At 38.1% G+C, this 24,391-nt stretch overlaps 1 protein-coding gene across 1 annotated transcript; it reads left to right on the forward strand.

The window, feature by feature from the left end:
- The first annotated feature begins 2,311 nt into the window (after positions 1-2,311).
- Positions 2,312-22,629, forward strand: LOC134803387 (transmembrane emp24 domain-containing protein 5). The gene is made up of 6 exons (XM_063776202.1): positions 2,312-2,762; positions 16,169-16,345; positions 17,998-18,073; positions 19,236-19,389; positions 21,706-21,763; positions 21,989-22,629. The coding sequence occupies exons 1-6, from the start codon at positions 2,622-2,624 to the stop codon at positions 22,064-22,066; spliced, it is 684 nt and encodes a 227-aa protein (XP_063632272.1). The 5' UTR covers positions 2,312-2,621; the 3' UTR covers positions 22,067-22,629.
- The last annotated feature ends 1,762 nt before the right edge of the window (positions 22,630-24,391 follow it).

The following is a 24,391-nucleotide window of genomic DNA, read 5'->3' on the forward strand; positions in this document are numbered from 1 at the left end:
CCAAAACAAGGTTGATTTTTAGGGTTCTGTAGCCAAAGGGTAAAAACGGGACCCCTATTACGAGGACTCCAATATGTTATTAGATCAAAACAAATTATTTTCAGAAAATATTTAATTTAGGCTTAGGGATGGCGAGGCTCCATAAACCTTCAGTAAGTAGTGCATAAGTATCCTTGGAAAAATTCGACCTATGCCGCCGTGGGTGGCCCGGTGGCAGAATGGCACAGGCACCTGCTGCAATAGCAGAGGACGCTGCTTTGATTCCAGCCTAGGGCACTGGAGGCCTTGGTCACTTTTTAGGGTTGCGTACCCATAGGGTAAAAACGGGACCCTATTAAATATTAAGACTCTGCTGTCCGTCTGTCTGTCACCAGGCTGTATCTCAAGATCTCATGAACCGTGATAACTAGATTAACTAGACAGTTTCAATTTTCACAAATGATGTATTTCTGGTGCTGCTATAACAACAAATACTAAAAACAAATTAAAGAAATATTTAAGCGGGGCCAATGCAATGCTAGGCTGGATATGACTGATGAAATGAGTAAATTTTTATTAATATGTTTTAATATGACATGTTGGTGGCAAACAAGCATACAAGGCTGTTAATGCCAATGGTAAGTGGGAGTTTAGACTAGACCTCTGCTTCTCCAAGGGACTCACATTGCTGACCGAGTAAATTTTTATTAATATGTTTTAATATGACATGTTGGTGGCAAACAAGCATACAAGGCTGTTAATGCCGATGGTAAGTGGGAGTTTAGACTAGACCTCTGCTTCTCCAAGGGACTCACATTGCTGACCGAGTAAATTTTTATTAATATGTTTTAACATGGCATGTTGGTGGCAAACAAGCATACAACTCATACAAGGCTGTTAATGCCGATGGTAAGTGGGAGTTTAGACTAGACTTCTGATTCTCCAAGGGACTCACATTGTTGACCGAGTAAATTTTTATTAATATGTTTTAATATGACATGTTGGTGGCAAACAAGAATACAAGGCTGTTAATGCCGATGGTAAGTGGGAGTTTAGATTAGACCTCTGCTTCTCCAAGGGACTCACATTGTTGACCGAGTAAATTTTTATTAATATGTTTTAATATGACATGTTGGTGGCAAACAAGAATACAAGGCTGTTAATGCCGATGGTAAGTGGGGGTTTAGACTAGACCTCTGCTTCTCCAAGGGACTCACATTGCTGACCGGTTACAAATCTATTACACTCATACTAGGGTTCCGTACCTGAAGGGTAACTAAAAAACGGGAACCTATTAGCGATTCCGACTCGCACTTGGCCGGTTTTTCTTAGTAGGTATATGACATTTATTTCAGTTTTACTTCATTGTCCGTCTGTCTGTCTGTCTGTCACCAGGCTGTATCTCATGAACCGTGATAGGCCTAGGCAGTTGAAATTTTCACAGATGATGTATTTCTGTTACCGCTATAACAACAAATACTAAAAAGTATGGAACCCTTCGTGCGCGAGCACTTGCCCGGTTTGACATTTCAGGCTCCGTCACACAGGCGCGTTTCGCGTGCGGCGCGTGAGCGGGGCGCGCCGCTTTTTCATATAAAACGCTCAGGCCCGGCTCTGAAATCGCGCCGGTGTGACGGAACCTTTATTTCAGTTTACTCCACTGTCCCTCTGTCACCAGGCTGTATCTCATGAACCGTGATAGCTAGACAGTTGAAATTTTCACACATGATGTATTTCTGTTGCCGCTATAACAACAAATATTAAAAAGTGTTCCGTTCTTGATGGGTGAGTCCGACTCGCACTTATTCAGTTTTTTTTTTTGTAAACGAATTTAATATTAACGGATAGGCATTAATATTAAAGAATGAAATAGTAGTGATAATTTCCATACTTATACTTTAGTGCCATGAAGGGTAGGTACAAAAGGGTTCCCTCTTTTGAGATTGGAAAGTGGGCTAGGTTATAAATGCGGCCTTCACAGAACCGATCTGCGACCAGAAAAGTGGGTCAGGTTAGAACTGTGATCCTTACAGAACCGAACTGCTACCAGAAAAGCGGATTAGGTTTTTTTAATTACATATTTGTTTTTAGATATAATTATCGGAATAGTAAATTTTTCGAGTTATGATTGTATGTTACGGATTTAAAGTTTTCTGAGATGAGATAGGTTTGTAACCGCCTTGATGAAGGTATGAAGTCTAAAAGTAAATAATTACTTAATTCAAAATGAGTATTACCTATTACTATTATTTATTTTACCCGAGCGAAGCCGGGTTTTCATCTAGTTTTTTAAATTTGCTACCAAAATCATAAATAAATATGCCAAAAAACTATAATTATTACCGAAAATATAACGTTATAACGCGTTAACGCAGTTAAGTAACGAGTTAAAACGTGTAGTAAGGCTTTAATTCAGCTTTAATTGAAATGTCAGCTGTCAAATCAATGTTTAATAATATCACAGTATTTGGAACGCATCCCGCCCCTATATTATTTGCTACATATTTTAACTCATTTTCTTTCTGTTTTTTTTACTCTATAAATAAACTTTAACATTTCGAATGGTCCTATAAATAACTCGCGTAATTGTGCGTTTATCCTAGCATCAGTATATAACTCAACTTCGTCTAGTAACCGGCGAAATGCGATATTTTTTATTAACGATAGTCTTCAGTTCTGTGCTTGCGTTTGAAAAAGATGTTACATTCACAGTTCAGCCCGGCCACACGGACTGTTTCTTCCAGAAAGTTAAGCCCAATGAAGTTATCGACATTGAATACCAGGTAAACTTTGTAAAAAAATCTTACAAAACCTAACCTAAACCTTTCGTTTTGTTTCCAAAAAATAACCTTTTGAAAGAAAATAATACGTTATAGGGAAGCGATGATTTTATTATAATTAAACAGTATACATTTGCACTGTAATTATTTTTATGATTGAAATATATCATCAGTAATCTTTGTTTATAATATTATTTGTATGGATCTTCGATTTGGAGGGGGTGTTGGGGGCAGAGGGGGCAAAGTGCTACCCCCCGTCCAACCCCCACGGCGCGGAACCCCATGGTTGGAGATATCCATGGTTAAAAGTTGGAATGAAATTACTATGAAATAAAGGAGCAGTGTCATAGCAGATGTCGAAAGGTGCCACTGTGTCAATATTTATTACCTTTACCTCACCTATACCACACCACCATCATCACACCACAATCTCAAGGTACCCAAAATGTCAAGGTCACTTAAACCAAATCGGAGCACCCCACTATCCACGTGGTCTTGTCTGTCCTACCCCTAAAGAGCAAATCCGAAAACGGAGGCGCAGACGGAGGGCAGTGCTTTGTCACGCAGGGGCGGAAGGTTTGTTCTTCCGCAGCGCCGGAGCTACCCAGATCCAACAGCTTTACTGCTGAGGTTGAAGGCTCACAGAGTAATTCCGACTATTCGGAGGTTTCGTCAGCTCAGGGGCGACGAAGTGCCCCCTCTCCCCTCGCCCCCTCCCCCTTCAAATTTTGCTATATTCCCTTATTTCATAGTAATTCCATACAAACTTTAACCATGGATATCTCCATAACCATGGAGTTCCGCGCCATGGTGGTTGGACTGGGGGAAGCCCTCTCCCCCCTCCCCCCCATACCAAAAATCGACGTAACATAAAGTAAAGATGTACCTGTGGCCTGTGGGTATATTTATATCGTCGGGTGACAAGCAAAAGTCACTAAGTACCACCACAAGTTCATAGCCATAGTGAACCATATTACTACTAAGAGAAGGTCGATTTTTGTTTAATTTTTTTTTTGTAATTAGTGACTTGCTTGTCACCTGACGATTTATATTAGGCTGAATTTGAAACATGTTGAAAGTGGTGTCAGATTGTAGACCCAATGCGGCTACATTGGATGATTTAAGTCCCAAAATTTTAGGTATTTCCTTAAAGTAATAAATGAACAATATTCTTTATAGCCCCATTAAAATGGCCTACCTTGGCCTTATCAGCTGCCATTAGCCACATGTTTGTAATTACTGTTATCAGTAAGTTATAGATAATTAAATGTGTATGTTAGCATAGAGAAATATAGTAAGACAAGAGTGCTCACTCCATACATCAGTTTTGGCACCAATACTCCAGTAAAGATACGGTTACGTTAAACATTAATTAGTAATAGGCAATTTTTTTTTTATTCCTGGTCTTTAGATCATTTTAAGATACTTTATTTTCGAATCCAACCAACTTTCTCTCCGGAAGTAGGTAAAAAAAAATAGTTTAAAAAAAGAGCCGTTCTTGTTTGTTAAAAATAGTAATAGTATTTTTAGTTCGTAAACGTGACGAAAATAATATTTATAATGAGTCGACAATGGAATCAGTCAAAATACTTACACGGAAAATAACTAATTCAATAAATGGCGGGGCCTCACGGATATACCTCGTAACTTGATGTAAAAAAAAAGTAATAATTAGGTCTTTGATTGAATTACCATAGAACTACCTCATTAAGCTATTTATCTGAGAATCCGACATCAATATTATTTGTATCACTTGTATATATATTTACGCCTTAAACATGCTAGAAAAAATGGTTATAGATATAATTTCTTGCAGACTTTGTTCTGATAACGTTCAAAGTGATATTCAATACATAATCACACAAAAATATGGTCAATGTAATAAATATGTGCATTTTAACAAATTCGCTAAATGAAACTACCAAGTTTGAACTCTTTGCGCTAATGCTAAGGATTACATTTCCTTGCGGCGCGCGGGGACAGTTTCAATGCGGGCGGTGGCGAGAGTTCGTGCCAAGGACGCGTGGATAGTATGTAGGTAAGTATGTACTTACCTACACGTTGCTACAAGTGACAGGCCAATTCGAACGTGCGCTGGCGTTTCGCTCGCACCAAATATTTGTGCGGCTAAGTCTGAGCAAAATGAACGCGCGCGTGAATGATAGCTGATTAAAAATAACTGATATCATTTCCAATATTATTTTAATATTGGTTCATGTTCAAATTATATTCGTAATTATATACGTCAATTATGACCCACTACAAAAATAAAATTCTTATTTAATTTCAGAATGGCATAGTGTGGAGTGGCATTATAAAAGGAATACTTATTATCGTAGTCATTTGACAGTTTTGGTGACACTTTCACATTCTGTCACAGCGAAATGTGTAGGCCCACTCTTTAATTTGATATTGAAGTCTATCCAACAACTTTGTCAGTAGAAAAAGGCGCGAAATTCAAATTTTTTATGAGACCCTTCGCGCCTATTTAAGCGTCTGTAGACTTTTTTTTTTTCAATAAACGTATTATATTGACTATTTCGTGCTCTTTCTATTCATAGTTTACGTTCCTAAGTTCCATAATAAGTATAACATAGTATAATAAGAGTCGACGTCAAATATATGTTTACACTTTTGCACCTTACTCCTTTGTAATAAGGCGAAAAATACGGCTTTAAAATGACAGCGTTTTACACAGCGAAAACGATATCTCTTTCTCGCTCTTACTTATCGGTGCGTCGCACAATGACCTTGGTGCGGTGCGATAGTGTGTTACCACTATTAAGTTCCGAATATGGTAAGTTATTTAATTAGCGTTTTATTTTTGTGTAAAAACTGTCATTTTAAAGCCGTATTTTTCGCCTTATTACAAAGGAGTAAGGTGCAAAAGTGTAAACATATATTTGACGTGGACTCATATTATACTAATACGAGAAAGCGATATCTCTTTCTCGCTCTTACTTATCGGTGCATCGCACAGTGACCTTGGTGCGGTGCGATAGTGTGTTACCACTTTAAAAATAATATTGAGAGTGGCAACACTGTCGTAGGGGGCTATTCATAAATTACGTCATTTCAAATGTGGGGGGGGGGGGCGGGTCTGGACATCGGATGATGGTAGCATGACGCAGGAGGAAACGGTGTCATTCGAAGCATTATTTTTGGATGATTTTAAGGGGGGGGGGGGGGCAAAAATAGATGACGTCATTTATGGACAGCCCCTAGGTCGTATTGTCTTTTTCTAGCATATACGTCCCTCTCTCCCCCACACTCCTACCACACAGGCAGGTTGCTTTGTCAGTTATACAAGACAAATTTTCAAGTCATTTTCTCAAAATTATACATATTTGCACCATGCAGGATTAAAACTTTAGGTTCAGAATAGAGATGCACCGGATATTCGGTTACTATCCGGTATCCTATCTCGCCCTTATTTTAATATCCGGCCGGATACCGGATAGTAACTATACTTGATATCGGAATATAATCGTACTCGATTATTATTTTAAAACAGTTTAAACGTTCCATTCACTAGCTCGCGCACTAATTTCGTACCTATATGACCTACCTATATGATACCTATATGAGTCCGCGTGAAAGTTCATTACGAAACAGGTCAAAACTTCTACAATGCGCACCTGAAAAACCGGAATGTAGGTATATTTCCGCCGGCCGAATACCGAATATTTGGCCTATGGTCAGGCCGTACATCCGGTATCCTGTATGCGGCCAAACAACTATCCGTTGCATCTGCAGTTCCGAATATGATAAGTTATTTAATTAGCGTTTTATTTTTGTGTAAATGTTGTCATTAAACAGCTGTACCGATATTCGGAACCTAAGAATAATATTGAAACATGTTTGTTATCGCCTGGTGATGGGAAGACGCCAAACCAATGTGATTATACATATCCTATGATATACTTATTATGTGTATGTAATATTATTATATTATGAGTGTTACTTAATTATGTAGTACGTACACCCTTTATTGTAACACCTGTGAGGAGAGAGATATTTAGTAAAGTATACAATTTGATAGGTACATTTTGTAAAATTAACATTTATTTTATTTATTTCAAATAACAAATTGCACCTTACAGCTAATGCCAAAGCGGCACAAATTGGAACACATTAACAACATAAAGCATTTTTAACATTATTTATAACAATACAATATACAGCTAAGACACATGTATTCATTATGGTATGGTACTCTTAGGCATCTCTCCTTCTAATATCCTCTTGCACTTTCACATCACTATTCCGGATCGTTTTTATTTGCTAGATAAGTAATTTAACGGACAACTATAGTACATTGTAGGAGAGGACGAAAACCCGCTAAAAGATGGACGAGTGAGTTTGAGGGCCGACACGTTAGTGGAGGCCCTCGAATAATACGAGTCCATCTTTAGCGTTTCCGGCCGAGGCATTACATAGTGCTTTTCAAGACTACTGCGAGGAAATAAGAAAACATTTGCATAACTATAAGTAAGTGCCCGCGATTTCTCTGGTAGAAAATTACTAGCCACTGCCTGTGCTGTCTCTTGAATTTTTGGCGTCAGCGTAAGAATATAATTTTTAATACAGTTGCTCAAAAAGTGCTACTTTACGTAGCTGTTTAGCGTGCGGAAAGTTGGTTATCTCGAACTAGTGCTTTTTACTTTTCCAATTTTTTTTAATTTATACTTGTTCCAATTCACGACTACTTATTGATGAGTGTTAATATTAGTTTCCTTTAAACGTCGTAATCAGCAGAAAAACCTACTGTTAATGTAAGAATGTGAAAAATATACATATTTCATATTTTAATACTTACCTCTTCATCATTATAACACGTTTATTTTTTAATATTGAATATTGAAAATTCCGTTCTTAATAAGTTGTCTGAATGGAACGGAATAGCTGCCAAACGCCCATAGATATAATATACTTAAAGACGACGTCTAAGCGAGCTGTCACTGTTACCACTTTGGTTTAGTGTACGATTAACAATATTTTACTTATTTTTTCGCAACTGTATTAAAAAATGTCGTTCGATACACGTGCGGAAATGTCATTCTTAGTCATTCTTTGTCAGTCAGTAATGACATACCTTCCGCACTAGCATCGAAATGTACTATTTCTTCACTAGAAGAACTCATTTTTATAGCGAGCGTAGATACGTGTTTCTTATATTTTATAGTACTATCCAATTCAGTGAGAATTTTCCGATCCCGCCTTTTTTTACTTTTTTATCACATTTAAGAGGCGTTTTTCTGTTGTTTGCTTCAAACCGACTCTAAACTTAGAAGCGTTTTTGCTAAAAAACCACAAACAGCTACAAAAGTAAAAAACGCCTTAAGCGTGAATCGAATGAACTGACTGAATGAATGAATAGTTTGACATTTCGTTTTTTTTTAAACAAGAAATTGGTCCTATTAATAACCTAAATTTATTTTTGAAGGAAAAAGTTGCGCCATAAAAGACCTTTTATTGATTTTTATGTTTTAAATTATATTCATTGCTGTAGCAAACTGTCACCAATGACAGATGATGATAACAATGAAACATTGTAGTAGTGGTGGTTCAGGTGCTACAGCTATTGCCTACTTTCCAGCTTGGTTTTAGACCATCTATTGCCACATTTCCGAACAGTGGCGTGAAAAATTTAATTATTTATTTCGAACAGCATAAGCTGTTAGAAACTGTTTTTCACCACACCAGCTCGGAAAGGCTTACTTTGCACTTACAAAAACTGAGAGCAAAGTTACATTTTATTCACAAGTGAGGCAAAGTAATCAAATTCAAATTATGAGTTGTTTTCTTATGTTTGCTGGTAGAATTGACTTTTAAATCATGATTTTGGATGATAAATATTTAATAACATTCATTTGTATTTGATTTTGTTTGATATTTTTACATTTAATATTTGCTTCGGGTTGGTGTGGTGAAACATTTTGTGTTTCACTTGGGGCAAATTTTGTTTAACCCTCGTGCTTTGAAACCCACGCAACGCTCAAGATTCCATGTTTCGAATCTTGCTTGCTCAAGTATCAATATTAGCACGAGCGGTTAAACAACAACTTTGCCCCCTTGTAAAATAAATAAATATTTCAATATAGTCAGCTAAACTGAGGTACAAATTCAAAAACTCACCAGCAGTTTAGCTTCACGACCTTCTAGATGGAAAAACAGCAAGCCAATGATTTGAAAATTTGCCTTGTATAACTGACAAAGCAACCTGCCTGTGTGGTGGGAGTGTAGGAGCGAGGGACGTATATGCTAGAAAAGGGCAATACGACCTACGACAGTGTTGCCACTCTCAATTAGAGATGCAATGGATAGTTGTTTGGTCGGATACCGGATATTCGGCCTGATATTCGGTATCCGACCGCCGAATATTCGGCCGGCGGAACAATAAAAAAAAAATCATTTTGTTTCAGACCTTGGTCCATACACTTACACCAAACAACTAATTAACTACAAACTAAATTTAACAATACCGACATTTCGGTTTTTAGGTGCGCATTGTGCAGGTTTTAACCTGTTTCGTGGTGAACGTTGGCGCGGACTCATTTCTATGTTCGAAATGAGTAGGTACCTACGCGTGCAAGTGAGTAGATGTTTAAATTGTTTTGAAATAATAAACGAGTAATGTACAATATGACCGTGACTGTTTCTTAAATCCAATTTGTTTACTCTGAAATCAAGCAAAGTTACTATCCGCTATCCGGCCGGGTATATTATTCTGAGGTTCCAAATATCGGTACAGTTATTAAATTGTTGCTTAATTTGGAGATTGACCCCAATTTCATTTCTGATCAAATCCGTCGATTTGATCATCCCGTCTGGGCTTCACTTAACAGCCGTATCACATTACCGCGCCGTTCAGGGTCACGGTGCGCCAAACCATAGCCTGATGTCATGTAGGTATGTATAATGTACTTAGTCCAAAATTATGTTATTTACTAATTATGTTATTTATATGCATTAAACGTTAAATCTGAACCAATTCGATTACTATTCTATAGTGAAACACATTCAGCTTGACTAGAAAAAGCGCGGCAAATTTAAAATATGTATAAGTAAAAAGCATTTAAGGTTTCAATAGCGCTCAGAAACCTGACTTTTATCTCGATATCGTAATTTTCTAGCGACAAATCCATTATCTATACAAAACTGTCGTAAAAATGTTATCGCTTGTATATCGTGGTACAGGATAGGATGGAGCCATATACTTTACTACTTGCTTGCAAGTATCGTAATGAAACAGTCCTAAGTAGTTAAATACGCGCAATGTATTTTTATGTCATAAATAATGTATTTATTTAATGTTAATTTAGTATTAATTATAGTATGTATATTGTTCTATCCACAAATATGAATAATTGTAGTTTGTTTACCAATAAAACATAATTTATACGGCCACAAATAAAATATTAAATGCTTCTAAAGTCTGTTTGGTTATTTCTACATGGAAACGAAGTCATTTCAAATTATAAAAACATTAACTGAACACCTTATTGCCGCCTGCAGTCACCGCTCGCCGCTCAGTTATCCGCTGACGTTAATACCACGGCCTTACGTTTTATGACAGGACTCTGAATCGCGTCAGGGGAGCGACACGGTTCGGGTGCGCTTGCGTTTAGTCGAGTTTTGGAATATTACTGCAAATTTTTGTTGTTTGTTAATTTGTTGGTTATTGTTGTTTGTTAATTTGTTGGTTATGGTGTCGACTTTTATTGCCCTAGTCGCCAAATGATGTTACTAGTGAAATTTTAACCGACACCACACGGTAAAAATAAGTTTAACAATAATTACTTAATTAAAAATCGAATAAAAACGGTATTTCTAATACTTAACTTATATTTTTTGCTATTCAATTAAAGAGTACTAACAAAATCCTAACTCAATTAATTAGTGCAAATATTTTAAGGTTTGCGATTCCTGCTCGGCCTTGCGTCGCAAGGTGCCCGGTACCACTGTATTGCAGCAATAACTAGAAATGCTTACTTTGGGGAACATTAGCAACTGTCATTTTTGATAATTACATTTTAGTGGTGAGGGGTGGTACTTAAATGACCGCTATTGAAACCTTAAATGGTTTAAACTTATAGGCGCGAAGATTTGAAATCCCTAAGAAAATTTTAATTTCGCGTCTTTTTCTGCTATCAAATTGGGTGTGTTTCAGTATAATAGCCCTATATAGTTGGCCTATTATTGTATTAAATTTAACGCGCACGCAAAGACGGAAAGCCTGCAATTACGTAAAATTTACTTTCTTATTTACAGCACTCTTGCCCAGATTAAAGCTGATAATTAGTTCGAATCTAGTCTCCCATATTTTTTACGTTCACTGGTACATATGTCTTGACCGAGTAAATATACTAAATACTTTTTTAAATATTCGCGCTCGGGGCGATGGAAGTTTCATCGTTCCGTCGCCCCGCTCCATGCAACGACCAATCGCGTCAGCTCGCTGGCTCGTGCGCGGCAACTTTAAAGCAACGATAACGTTATTGATGGTTTTTTGTGTTACGAATCATATTTCAAGCCGATTTTTACAGTATACGACAAAAGAGAACTCATAATGAAAATCCCATATGATATTGATCTATTACCATTTTTAACCAGGCAATTAATGCACAACCCCATAAAACCCACCATACGGTATTATTTAGTGTACGATTAAATTGCAACGCTTGTACTTATTATAATTTGGAAATAATGAGAGAAAAAATAGCCTATTACCATTTTTGAGGACGGAAATATACTGAATTTAATAATAACCGTAGGTTACTTACTTTAAATGTAGGATACATAATTATTTTTTGTATGATTCATGCTTAATGTCATAAAGCAAATATTTCTCTATGAGTATAAATTTAAAAAATGTTATAAATATTTTTTACAAATTTTCTGTGAATTTTTATATTTTTACATTTTTTTTTAAATACCTAAATGTAATATATTTATTTGGATTATGTGTCGACGTAATCACTAGATTTATTATCTGTCCCATACACCGAATTAATCAGCTATTACTAATTATTTCCATTCCGTCATACTAGCCGAGCGTACCTTTCCTGGCCTACAAACAGACTAATATTTTCATAGTCGACATCCAGCATTGAGTCTTATATTGTTAAGCATTAGCCTTTCCGGTCGGTGCTACATCTATTGTCACTTGACATTACTACTACTGCTACTTAGCAGTACTGATAATTCCGCTACTCGATGCTAGATGTCGACTATGAAAATATTAGTCGTTTTGGTACCAAAACTGATGTACGGAGTGAGCAATCTATGTATTTTTTTCTCTATGATGTTAGTGATTGGTTAGATTGACAACTGGCTTAACTGTAATGAAGTGTAATGGGCTTACTTAGAAGATTTGGGGAAGCCTTTGCCAAAAGGCACACAGAATCGGTTATCATAGATTAAGAGCGCTCTTACAAGAAAAGTCGAAATAACGCAAAATTGATGATACTAGTCGACGAAATTCAGGACTTTGTGCTCATTATTAGAAACAATGAGTACTTGTTCCAGTAAAAGCGTCTTCTTATCTTTTTAAATATCGTTGTAATTATTAAAAAAAGGACTTATTAAATTAGTAATGATTTTTTTTCTGATGGTCGTTTCCGAAAAACCCCGTGAAGCACTGAATGGCAAGCTCTTATTTGGAAATGTTGAGAAGTTTACTCTGCTAAACCTGGCTATTTTGTATTACTAATACCCTGTACTTTAGGCATATCAAACGATATTTTTCCTACACACCTTTGAGAAAGAGAAAATCAAAGTAAAACGAACTCAATTTTCTCTCCGAAACAAGTGTCAATTCCTACAAAAATCTACTTAATATCGAAGTCATTTTCATACTCAAGCAATCTGCAACGTTTGCTTATACTGTTGGTATACATTAGTGTTTATGAAATTCTACTATAATTTTTTGGCAATTTTTTGAAAACTACTCTATATTACCGATGACGCGCGCTGCGCCAGCTCAGTGCCGCGGCAGAGCTTGTAGAGGCAGGACGTGTGTCGGTCGGCTCCGCACATTTTCAACGGCGACAACGAGATTTTTTATCATTGTGTGCGGCGGGCGCCGTGTAAAACGCTATACTGTGTGCGTGTAAACCGCAACGAGAGACTTTGATCCTAGCACTGTTTTTATAGTATTATAATTTATAATGGTACAGTTTAATAAACCACCGGACAGGATTAAAAATATTTGAAACGACCTGACATTCTATATGTATTAATTTTGACTCAAGATAGTACTCAGGGTCTGATGATGGAGCCGGAAGGTGGTCACCGGTACCAATCAACCATGCAACTAAACCACTTCGTGTTTAGGCTCGTTTTATTCATCTCAACAAGATCTTTGACACAAGATAGTACTCATGGTCTGATGATGGAGCCGGAAGGTGGTCACCGGTACCAATCAACTATGCAACTAAACCAATTCGTGTTTGGGCTCGTTTGATTCGTCTCAACAAGATCTTTGACACAAGATAGTACTCAGGGTCTGATGATGGAGCCGGAAGGTGGTCACCGGTACCAATCAACCATGCAACTAAACCACTTCGTGTTTAGGCTCGTTTTATTCATCTCAACAAGATCTTTGACACAAGATAGTACTCAGGGTCTGATGATGGAGCCGGAAGGTGGTCACCGGTACCAATCAACCATGCAACTAAACCACTTCGTGTTTGGGCTCGTTTGATTCGTCTCAACAAGATCTTTGACACAAGATAGTACTCAAGGTCTAATGATGGAGCCGGAATGTGGTCACCGGTACCAATCAACCATGCAACTAAACCACTTCGTGTTTGGGCTCGTTTGATTCGTCTCAACAAGATCTTTGACACAAGATAGTACTCAGGGTCTGATGATGGAGCCGGAAAGTGGTCACCGGTACCAATCAACCATGCAACTAAACCACTTCGTGCTTGGGCTCGTTCGATTCGTCGCAACAAGATCTTTGACAAAAGTTAGTACTCAGAGTCTGATGATGGAGCTGGACTGTGGCCACGGGTACCAGTCTACCATGTAACTGAACCACTTCGTGTTTGGGCTCGTTTGATTCGTCGCAACAAGATCTTTGACACAAGATACTACTCAGGGTCTGATGATGGAGCTCGAAGGTGGCGACGAGTACTAGTCTATCACGTAACTGAACCACTTCGTGTTTGGGCTCCGTGTTTGGGCTTCGTGTTTGGGCATCGTGTTTGGGCTTCGTGTTTAGTGTATCACCTAGTGTCAAAGATCTTGTTGAGACGAATCAAACGAGCCTAAACACGATGTGGTTTAGTTGCATGGTTGATTGGTAATGGTGACCACCTTCCAGCCCCATCATCAGACCCTGAGTACTGTCTTGTGTCAAAGATCTTGTTGAGACGAATCAAACGAGCCCAAACACGAAGTTGTTTAGTTACACGATAGACTGGTACCCGTGGCCACCTTCCAGCTCCATCATCAGACCCTGTGTATCTTCAGTGTCAAAGATCTTGTTGAGACGAATCAAACGAGCCCAAACACGAAGTGGTTTAGTTACATGATAGACTGGTACCCGTGGCCACCTTCCAGCTCCATCATCAGACCCTGTGTATCTTCAGTGTCAAAGATCTTGTTGAGACGAATCAAACGAGCCTAATCATGTTACTACATGGTTGATTGGTATCCGTGACCACCTTAATCATCATCATTATCATCAGATCCTCAATACTAGTTCGTTTTTAAACCCTCGTTGATACAAACTTTACAACCTATAGGTACCAAATGCTATGACGAAACATGTAAATAAGCGAGTACCTATAATTTATTTCGAGTAATACTTTTACCTTCATAAGTACGAGTATGGGGCTATTCATAAATTACGTCGTTTCAAATGGAAGGAGGGGGGGGGGGGGGGGGGTCTGGACATCGGATGATGGTAGTATGACGTAGGAGGAAACAGAGTCATCCGAAGCATGATTTTTGGATGATTTGAGGGATGGGGGGGTCAAAAATCGTCAAAAATAGATGAAAAATTAATTTATGAACACTGCACACACTTACATTTGCACTGCATTTAGTATTTTCGTACTTACCAAATAACAGTTTTAGGACTTTAAAAGTTAAGCACAGTTAGTGTTGTTATGGTTGATTTCAATATGCTTCGCGAAGGATCAAGAATGTTTAATCCATCATTGTAGTGCGAGTGTGGTAGAAGGGATCGGCATACTAAGCTCGCACGGCCTGCCGCAGCGCGTAAAATACCTAAACTCGCTCAACGCCGAAATGTAATAGCGCTCTTAAGGAAAACCGTAGATATAGTATAAAAAAAATGTATTTCTGATATAAGGCTATAAAATATAAAATAATTAATATCTACTAACAGTGGCGGATGTGCAGTGTTGGCCGCTCTAGCCCCAGGCCCTGTAGTAACTACTAAGATAAGATAAGATAAAAGATAAGATATATTTATTTCATTATAAAATACATTATAAATTTGCCTTAAATCAAACCTAAAACGCATTACTACACAGTTCTATACAATGAAGAATTAAGTTTCAACAAATACTACTAATTATTGTGGTCAAATTCATAATTTATTGTTTGAATTAATATCAAATTCGGAATAGTCATTAGTCATGTACTCTTTAACGCTGTACAATGTGCGAGACAACAGAAGTGTTTTCACTCGTAAACGGAATAAACTTTCGCTTTCTATATTTTTAATATTGTATGGTAACTTATTATAGAGTTCACATCCCATAGGGTCGGGTAAGCGCCTACTCATCTTCAACCTATATTTAGTTGGTATAATATCCAGAGATCGTTTGGTTTGGCGGGGATTACATTGTGATCGTAGCTTAAACTGTTTAATGTACTAGCCGCCCCTTTCTCAGCATCCATCTATAGACTGCCACTTTGCTGCCAACCCTAATATCTTGCCGCTCTAGGCGAGGGCCAGGGCCTACTGGGCCTTTGGGCTAATCTGCCACTGTCTACTAAACCAGAAACCTTCATTACCTTGGCAACATTTTTTTTCCGCTAAATTGCCTAAAGGTTGACTGGAGATCCCTTATAGGGATAAGTTCGCCTTTCTATTTTTATTTTTAACCTTTTGAACGCCAAAACGGCGCATCCATTTGCCGTGCCGTGCGTAAAATTTAGTTTTGTGAATAAATAATGCCAACCTAACGTGGGGTGTTTTTCAGTAGATGTTCATCAAAAAACGATCGACGTCAAATGTCGTCTTTTTCGTCGTCGTCACGATTTTGCGTTGACGCCAATTGCCGTCTGTGGCGTTCAAAAGGTTAAACGGTTTACATACATATCATATATGAATATGAATGAATGAATGATATGAATATGAATGAATGAATGATATGAATATGAATGAATGAATGATATGAATGATATCATTTTTATTTTATCAGGTGATAGATGCGACACATGGCGAGCTGGATATCTCATTCCAACTGGCGGATGCAGTCGGCCGGGTGCTGGTGGCCGACTATAAGAAGCCGGAGAATAGTCACCGACACACTGCCACCGTGGAGGGTGACTATAGATTCTGCTTCGACAATAGCTTCAGCACATTCAGCACCAAAACTGTGAGTACACCATCATATATGTCTCACTCTTAGAGCATTTAATGGACTGGAGTGGCCATTGAGATTTTACCCCTCTGCCGGAAAACTTGCATAATTGTGCAAACTTTTGTATGGACTGACATGGCTATCTCTATTGATAGGTGAACACCGCATGGAAATCCGTTCAGTAGTTTTTGAGTTTATCGCGAACATACAATCAGACAGACGCGGCGGGGGACTATGTTTTATAAGATGTACATATGATATAGATATACATGTACAGGCCAGATACATGGTAGTATATATCCATACTAATATTATAAAGGCGAAGGTGTGTCTGTCTGTCTGTCTGTTGCCTCTTCACGCTTAAGCCGCTGAACCGATTTAGTTGAAATTTGGTATAGAGATAGTTTGAGTCCCGGGGAAGGACATAGGATAGTTTTTATATCGGAAATCATCCCTGAAGAACTCTCTTCTCTCGCAAAGGGGGGTGGAATTGAAAGAGTTAATGAATTGCCTAATAATTGAAGTAAGCAATGCGCGAATTGAATGATTGCTATGAGCATTATTCAGGCGCCATACCTACTTTAGCTGCTGTCACTAATTCTACGCAGACGAAGTCGCGGGCAAAAGCTAGTAAATCATAAACTAAGAAAATAGATATACTTAGTGATTTAATTTACCATAACTTTCGCTGGATACTGGAAGAATTTTCATTTTCCTTCGTTTCCAATTGGACGTGCATTACTGTATGGGAATACCTTATAGATAAGGTATGACGACCGGTCTGGCCTAGTGGGTAGTCACCCTGCCTATGAAGCCGATGGTCCCGGGTTCGAATCCTGGTAAGGGCATTTATTTGTATGATGATACAGATATTTGTTCCTGAGTCATGGTTGTTTTCTATGTATTTAAGTATTTATATATTATATATATCGTTGTCTGAGTACCCACAACACAAGCTTTCTTGAGCTTACCGTGGGGCTTAGTCAATTTGTGTGAAAATGTCCTTAATATTTATTTATTTATTAAAAAAAAAAAAAAAAAAAAAAAAAAAAAAACAACGTCAAACTTTTATGAAATTATGATGATGTTTTGAGATTGTCTGGAATCGCTCTTTTAGCGATAAGACCGCCTGTTGTCTGCCTCTACATTTAATAAATTGTTCTTTTCTTTGTATCTTTTACTGACGTGTGCCAATAAAGAGTATTCTATCTATCTATCTGTCTATCTTTGCTATCAAAATCGCTGCCGATTTATTTATTTAGAAATTTAAATCAGGCAACAAGGCCCATATTACAAATACCTTACAGACTAACATACGTATGTATTTTATAAACTTAAAACTAAACACTAACTATTTAGTCGACAAAACGGCGTGGCTCCGTTGCATCGGCTGCTCTTGTGTCGGATTCGGCTGTTTGCCCCGGAACCTACGAAACACTACTAACTCTAGTAAAAAACTAACACTAGACTAGCTATCATTTATTTTAAATACAGTCAAAAAATACAAACTAAAATTAAAAATAAAATTATAAATAGAAAATTTAGCCCCAAATCGCCGTCTATTGGCAGCGTGCCCAGAAGGCTGGCAGCATTGCCACGTTGCTGATCCGCTGCGCTAGACTAGCTTGTTATATATAACTCTAGTAAAGAATTGGGATCGTTTCCAGGTATTCTTCGACCTGATGACCACGAGCGACGACGCGCCCGAACACGACTACGACGAGGACAAGGAGATGGAGCTCGGTGAGTCACGCAGCGTCATCTACTGCGGCCGCTACTCATAAAAGACTGGCCTGGTCTGGCCTAGTGGGTAGTGGCCCTGCCTGTGAAGCCTGCCTGGGTTCGAATCCCAGTAAGGGCAGAGTAAAGGCAGAGCAGTATATCGTTGTCTGAACCCACAACACAAGCCTTCTTGAGCTTACTGTGGGGCTTGCTCAATCTGGCGGCTTAGCACGGTCGCGTTTTTATCCCTTGTCACCATGCCTGTCACGTTCTAACAAGTATGTAAGTGCGAAAGGGACGCGCATAGTGATAGTCGATAAAAATGGAACCGTGCTGAGCCCGCTGGGTATGAATGTCCTATAATATTTATTTATTTATAAAAAGCCTATAAATTATTTTTCACCACACCAGCACGGAAAGGCTTACTTTGCATTTCATTAACTGATAGCAAAGTTGCATTTTATTCACATGTGAGGCAAAGATCGAATACAAATTTTGAGTTGTTTTCTTATGTTTGTTGGTAGAATTGACTTTTAAATGATGTTATGGATGATAAATATTTAATAACATTCATTTCGATTTGATTTGGTTTGATTTTGTTTGAAATTTTACATTTAATATTTGCTTCGGGTTGGTGTGGTGAAAAATTTTGTGTTTCACTCTGGGGCAAATGATGTTTAACCCTCGTGCTTTGAAACCCTCGCAACGCTCAAGATTCCATTTTTCGAACCACTCGCTACGCTCGTGGTTCAATTTTGGAATCTTTCGCTTGCTCAGGTATCAATATTAGCACGAGCGGTTAAACAACAACTTTGCCCCCGAGTGAAACAAATAACTATTTTCTGGGGAGGGGTTGACGGGTCCCTGGTATGGATGTCCTATGATATCACAGAATAAATAATAGTACTACCGTACAGAAAGGACACTTCCTACAAACCCGGAGTTTGACAGCGGTTCAGGGTCGAATCATGCTATCCCTTTATATGGCACTATCCCTTTCGGCTATTTAGGGTTGTCAAAATTCAAGTGTCTATCTTATCTGTGGTCGTGCACGCAAAAGGAAGTCGAGTGGTGTCAACCCTAATAATTGCTCGGAGCAATGCTGAGCCGAACGGAGCCGAGTTCGACCGAAGTCAGGAGTGTCTCCCGACTGATGATATTTATTATCTAATCCCTCTTTTAGGCAACTCGCTGGAGTCGTACATAATGAAAGTTCGCGACATCTCGGAGTCCATAACCCGCGTTAAGGACAACGTGGGTGCGGCGCGGAGGTTACAAGAAGCGCACTCGGCGAGGGAAGCGAGGGACAGAAATGTAGCTGAGGAAATGAATGCCAGGTAGGTGTAGAATAATCTAGATAAAATCACAGACATATTCGCAGACAAGTGGCCGTCCCTACAACGTAGTATCAGGATTTTTTTAAACTCTATCTATGTTATTTAATATCAGATTCTTTTTTTTATCTCTATGTAACTTAGTAATACATAATATGTATGTTCAATTATAAAGATAAGTGTGTAATACAATAAGTGTACCTACTAATTTTATGATACTGACAACATATGTACCTATTAACAGTATAAGTGCCTTGGCTGGAGCTGTAAACTTATACATAGTGTTTGAATAAAGAATAAAGAATAAATAGAGACATTTTAAGACCCATCAACGTGCGCACTAGCGCCACTGCAAATTAATTGTGATTATTTAAATTTAACGAAAGATATTTAAAAAAGTGGGCCGCTACGTACTGTATTGTGTATTTAAGTACCTTTTGAATACATCAAACTAGTTTTTATGTTGCTGGATTCGTCGAACTAGGACCTCAAAACAAAAACGGCCGTTTTAACTTTGGACGCATAGATTAACGAATCCAGCAACATAAAAACTAGCTTGATGTATTTCTTAAATACCTGTCGTTAAATTTAAATAATCACGATTAATTAGCAGTGGCGCTAGTGTGCACGTTGATGGGCTCTTAAGACGAAACAGGAGCTGAGTTTTAAATATTTTAGGTAAATATACCCGTCTCGCTAACGGAAGCGGCACCTAAAAGTAGTGCGATAAGGACAAGGCGAAAAATCCTGCGTAAAAATCTCAAAAATCGAGGTTTCGTACTCCTCTGTTTCCTCCTCCAATACTTAACCAATCGTAACCAAATTTGGATTTCTAAATGATTATGAAATTATCTGTGTCGGACCGTTTTGCTTTTTTGGCTAATTGATATCAGTTTTGAATGCCACGCCTCTCATTGCGGCATAGTCAATTAGGCCATTTTGGCCATTTTTGAAGGGCTCTAGCGCCTTAAAAAACAAAAATATCAAAAAAAGCAAACCGGTCCGACACAGATATTGACAATATTAATCTGTGTTGAAAAAATCATTGCTCTAGCACGGAGGAAAACGAGGAGTACGTTTGTATGGAGAAACGACCACTCCCGTTGGCTCTTAATAAGGAAAGAGTGCTAACTCCATACATCAGTTTTCTTACCAAAATGCGAGTTATTTCATAGTCGACATCTAGCGTCAAGTAGTGGAATTATCTAATTATCTATCGCCTCGGGGCACGTCTGCACTGGCCGTTTTGTGCGCGAGGAAATTGCCTCGCGCGTATGCTCGCTCTGTGTGGACCGGGCTAATAACTTGCAATACAATACAGATACTTGCATACAGAAAACAATAACTTAAGTAGAGGTGAACAGCAGTCGCTCGCACACCACAATCCTGGAAACTCCATAGGGGGCTGTTCATATATTACGTCATCTATTTTTGACGATTTTAGACCCCCCCCCCCCCCCTAAAATCATTTTGTGTTTCAGTGAATCAATGATGTAATTACAAAATATGCGTTTTTAGCTTATTAGGCCGCCTTTTAATACACGCCGCGCCGCGCTTCTAGTGTTTCGCAACCAGGCCCCAATTTCACCACGGTGACAGGTGCGACAATTGTAAAATCACTGTTGCTGACGTCACAGGCATCCATGGGCTACGGTTACCACTTACCATCGGGCGGCCCGTATTCCTGTTTGCCACCGTCATAGTTTTATTAAAAAAAACTTTATTATATCGGAAAAAAAAAGATATTTCTTTTGCGAAGTTTCTGACAATTGTCAAGATTTAGAAGAATTGTAGGTAATTCTTGACAGGTAATGAGTTATATGTCGGAATTTCGTGACAATTGTAGTGTTTCTTGTGACAATTGTCATAAACTTTGCAAGAGAAATATCTGTTTTTTTTTCGATATAATAAGGTTTTTTTTAAATAAAACAATGATGGTGGCAAACAGGAATACGGCCCGCCCGATGGTAAGCGGTAACCGTAGCCCATGGATGCCTGTGACGTCAGCAACAGTGATGTTTTACAATTGTCGCACCTGTCACCGTGGTGAAATTGGAGCCAGTTCGCAACAAATAGGTACATGACATGATGGTACAGCCAATGTCATTAGCTGTTTTTCCTTATAACTTAATTTATTATTGATTATAGTTTAGTAGGTATTTTTTTATAGCATTAACAGTTTATAGAAACACGAATTGCATTCCTTTTTTTACTCATTGAAGCACTTTTTAAAGACGCGAGAGATGATGTCATCTTGGGAATGCGGACTTTTAGCGGATATTAATAAATTATTTAACTACTTATTTTATTTTGTTGCAGAGTAATGACGTGGTCCATGTGGCAGATCGTGCTGATGATCGGAGTGGGGATCACGCAAGTGAGTTGAGCTTTGGTTTCATAGGAACGCGGTGCCGTCATATAGCGGCCGTAATACAGCGGTGAATGACGTCACTAGAACTAAAGAGAATAGAGGGTATGGGGGGGGGGGACTAGGCCTTATTAGGGGAATAAATCCTTTCTAATTAAAAAGTATATTAAGTATACCTACTAGAAATAAATCCTTTTATTTTGGCATATTTTAATTGTGAATATAATTTTCCAGGTCATTTTCGTGCGAAGTTTATTTGAAGACAAACATAGTCGCTTCAGGAAGCTCATCCCCAGCTTCAGCTCACAATGACACTAGTTACAACTCGCCCCAGTGTGTCACAACCCGCCCCAGTACGTAACAAGTCGCCCCGGTGCGTCACAACACGCCCCATGCGTCACGACCCGCCCCAGTACGTAACAACTCGCCCCAGTGCGTCACAACTCGCCCCGGTGCGTCACAAGCACAATTAGCACAACACATGGCATAATAACAACATTAGTGAACATTTATCCGAATAATACATTTATTTTTTCAAGTGAATTAGTTTACATATTAACTCACATTTATAGACGGGTCTAACGCGAATTTTATTAAATTACCTTGATTTAACGACGTTTCGACACAGGTTCCACTGGTCGTGGTCGCGGCTGACTGATGTCCCAGCAAAATGTCAAAACAGAGATTTGTGCAACTACCCACTAATACTACCTACTACCTATGTGTGTACTAATGTGAGTTAATATGTGTACAAAACGCGAAAGTTTAGAATATTGAATTAGTTTAGTTTAAAATCTTTAATGAATTGTAACTTTGTTTCGTTTTAATTATATAATAATAGTAGAAAATGTTCACAAGGCATACTCGCCGTAGTAACGTGTACAGTCACCTGCAATAATATATTACACAACGAAGTCCGCAAAAATATCTGACACGGTCTTATGTTTAGAGCCATAAGAGTGTGTCACATATTTTTGCGGCCTTCGAAGAGTGACATATTATTGCAGGTGACTGTACACCGGGTCTCCATTGTTTTCCATAAAGTTTTAAGTCATAATGTACTGTTTGTCCACATTTTCGTTGGTCATAATTTGGTTTTTCTCGCGTACTTTTCAGGATTGCCATAAAACAAGTCAATTATTACGATATTTTAGTAAAATGTGTTACTGCGATTTTGTTAGTTTCATGTTAAATAAGTGAGGTGATAAAAAACCAAAAATGCACAAATTATGTTAAAAAAACATACTTAGATATTAACATGATATGTGCAGTCAGCAGCAGAAGTTGGTAAGCGGGCGAGGTGTTCAAAATTACCTTGACACGCGCTTATTCTCTTAACAATAAGGTCGCGTCAAGATCATTTTGAACACCTCGCCCGCTTAGCAACTTCTGCTGCTGACTGTATGATTGAGTACCTAAGGGTAATTAATTTATTGAATTATGTTTATGTCATAGAGTAATAAGTAATAAAGCGTAGAGTGCTAACTCCATACATCAGTTTTGTTACCAAAACGCGAAGTTATTCCGCAGTCGACCTGGTGTCAAGTAGTGGAATTATCAGTACTGCTACTTGACAATAGATGTCGCGACGAACGAAAAGTCTTAATGCTCAACGATTTTCAGCTAATATTATAACCGTAGTAAATATACAGCCTAGCAAAAAAGAGTAGAAATTAAAAAGTGGCAGCACTGTAGTGTCGTCCCATTCAAATTATTTATATAAGAGAACGGGACGACAAGTGTTGCCACTTTTTAATTTCTACTCTTCTTTTGCCAGGTTGTAACTCCTTCTGCTTGTAATATTAGTTGTAAATTGTTGAGCACTTTTCGTCAGTCGCGACACTCGTGACATCTAGTATCAAGTAGCGGTACTGATAAATCCGCTACTTGACGCTAAGTCCACTGCGAAATAACCCTCGTTTTGGTAAGAAAACTAATGTATGGAGTTAGCACTCTATGCTTACTTGTTCTCCATGGTTTATATTAAAATTATATTTAATTTTAACTCTAAATATTAATCAAAACGTGTCTGATAACTAGTTTCTATTATCATCTGATTTATTTCAACTTCTACGATTATTAGGTATGTACATACATAAAAAAAAAGAAAAAACAATACATTACATTATCATATATGATACAAATGACATACATACATGTTTTGGAATATATTTTTTTTAGGGTTCCGTACCCAAAGGGTAAAACGGGACCCTATTACTAAGACTTCGCTGTCCGTCTGTCACCAGGCTGTATCTCACGAACCGTGATAGCTAGACAGTTGAAATTTTCACAGATGATGTATTTCTGTTGCCGCTATAACAACAAATACTAAAAACAGAATAAAATAAAGATTTAAGTGGGGCTCCCATACAACAAACATGATTTTTGACCAAAGTTAAGCAACGTCGGGAGTGGTCAGTACTTGGATGGGTGACCGTTTTTTTTTGCTTTTTTTTTTGTTTTTTTTTTGCATTATGGTACGGAACCCTTCGTGCGCGAGTCCGACTCGCACTTGCCCGGTTTTTTATATTAAGCAAGTCGATGAAGCAATCATCAAGGGATGTTTCTTACATATCATATTTTGAATAAATATGATAAAAATGTACCTACACCTATATCAAATATGAAAGTTGTTTT

This window comes from Cydia splendana, chromosome 26 (genome assembly GCF_910591565.1).
Source record: "Cydia splendana chromosome 26, ilCydSple1.2, whole genome shotgun sequence".
NCBI classification, from domain to species: Eukaryota; Metazoa; Arthropoda; class Insecta; order Lepidoptera; family Tortricidae; genus Cydia; species Cydia splendana.

Coding starts and splice junctions, on each gene's coding strand:
- LOC134803387 (XM_063776202.1), top strand. CDS start 2,622: ATGCGATATTTTTTATTAACGATAGTCTTCAGTTCTGTGCTTGCGTTT. Junction 16,346..17,997: donor GCACATTCAGCACCAAAACT/GTGAGTACACCA, acceptor GATCGTTTCCAG/GTATTCTTCGACCTGATGAC. Junction 18,074..19,235: donor GGACAAGGAGATGGAGCTCG/GTGAGTCACGCA, acceptor TCCCTCTTTTAG/GCAACTCGCTGGAGTCGTAC.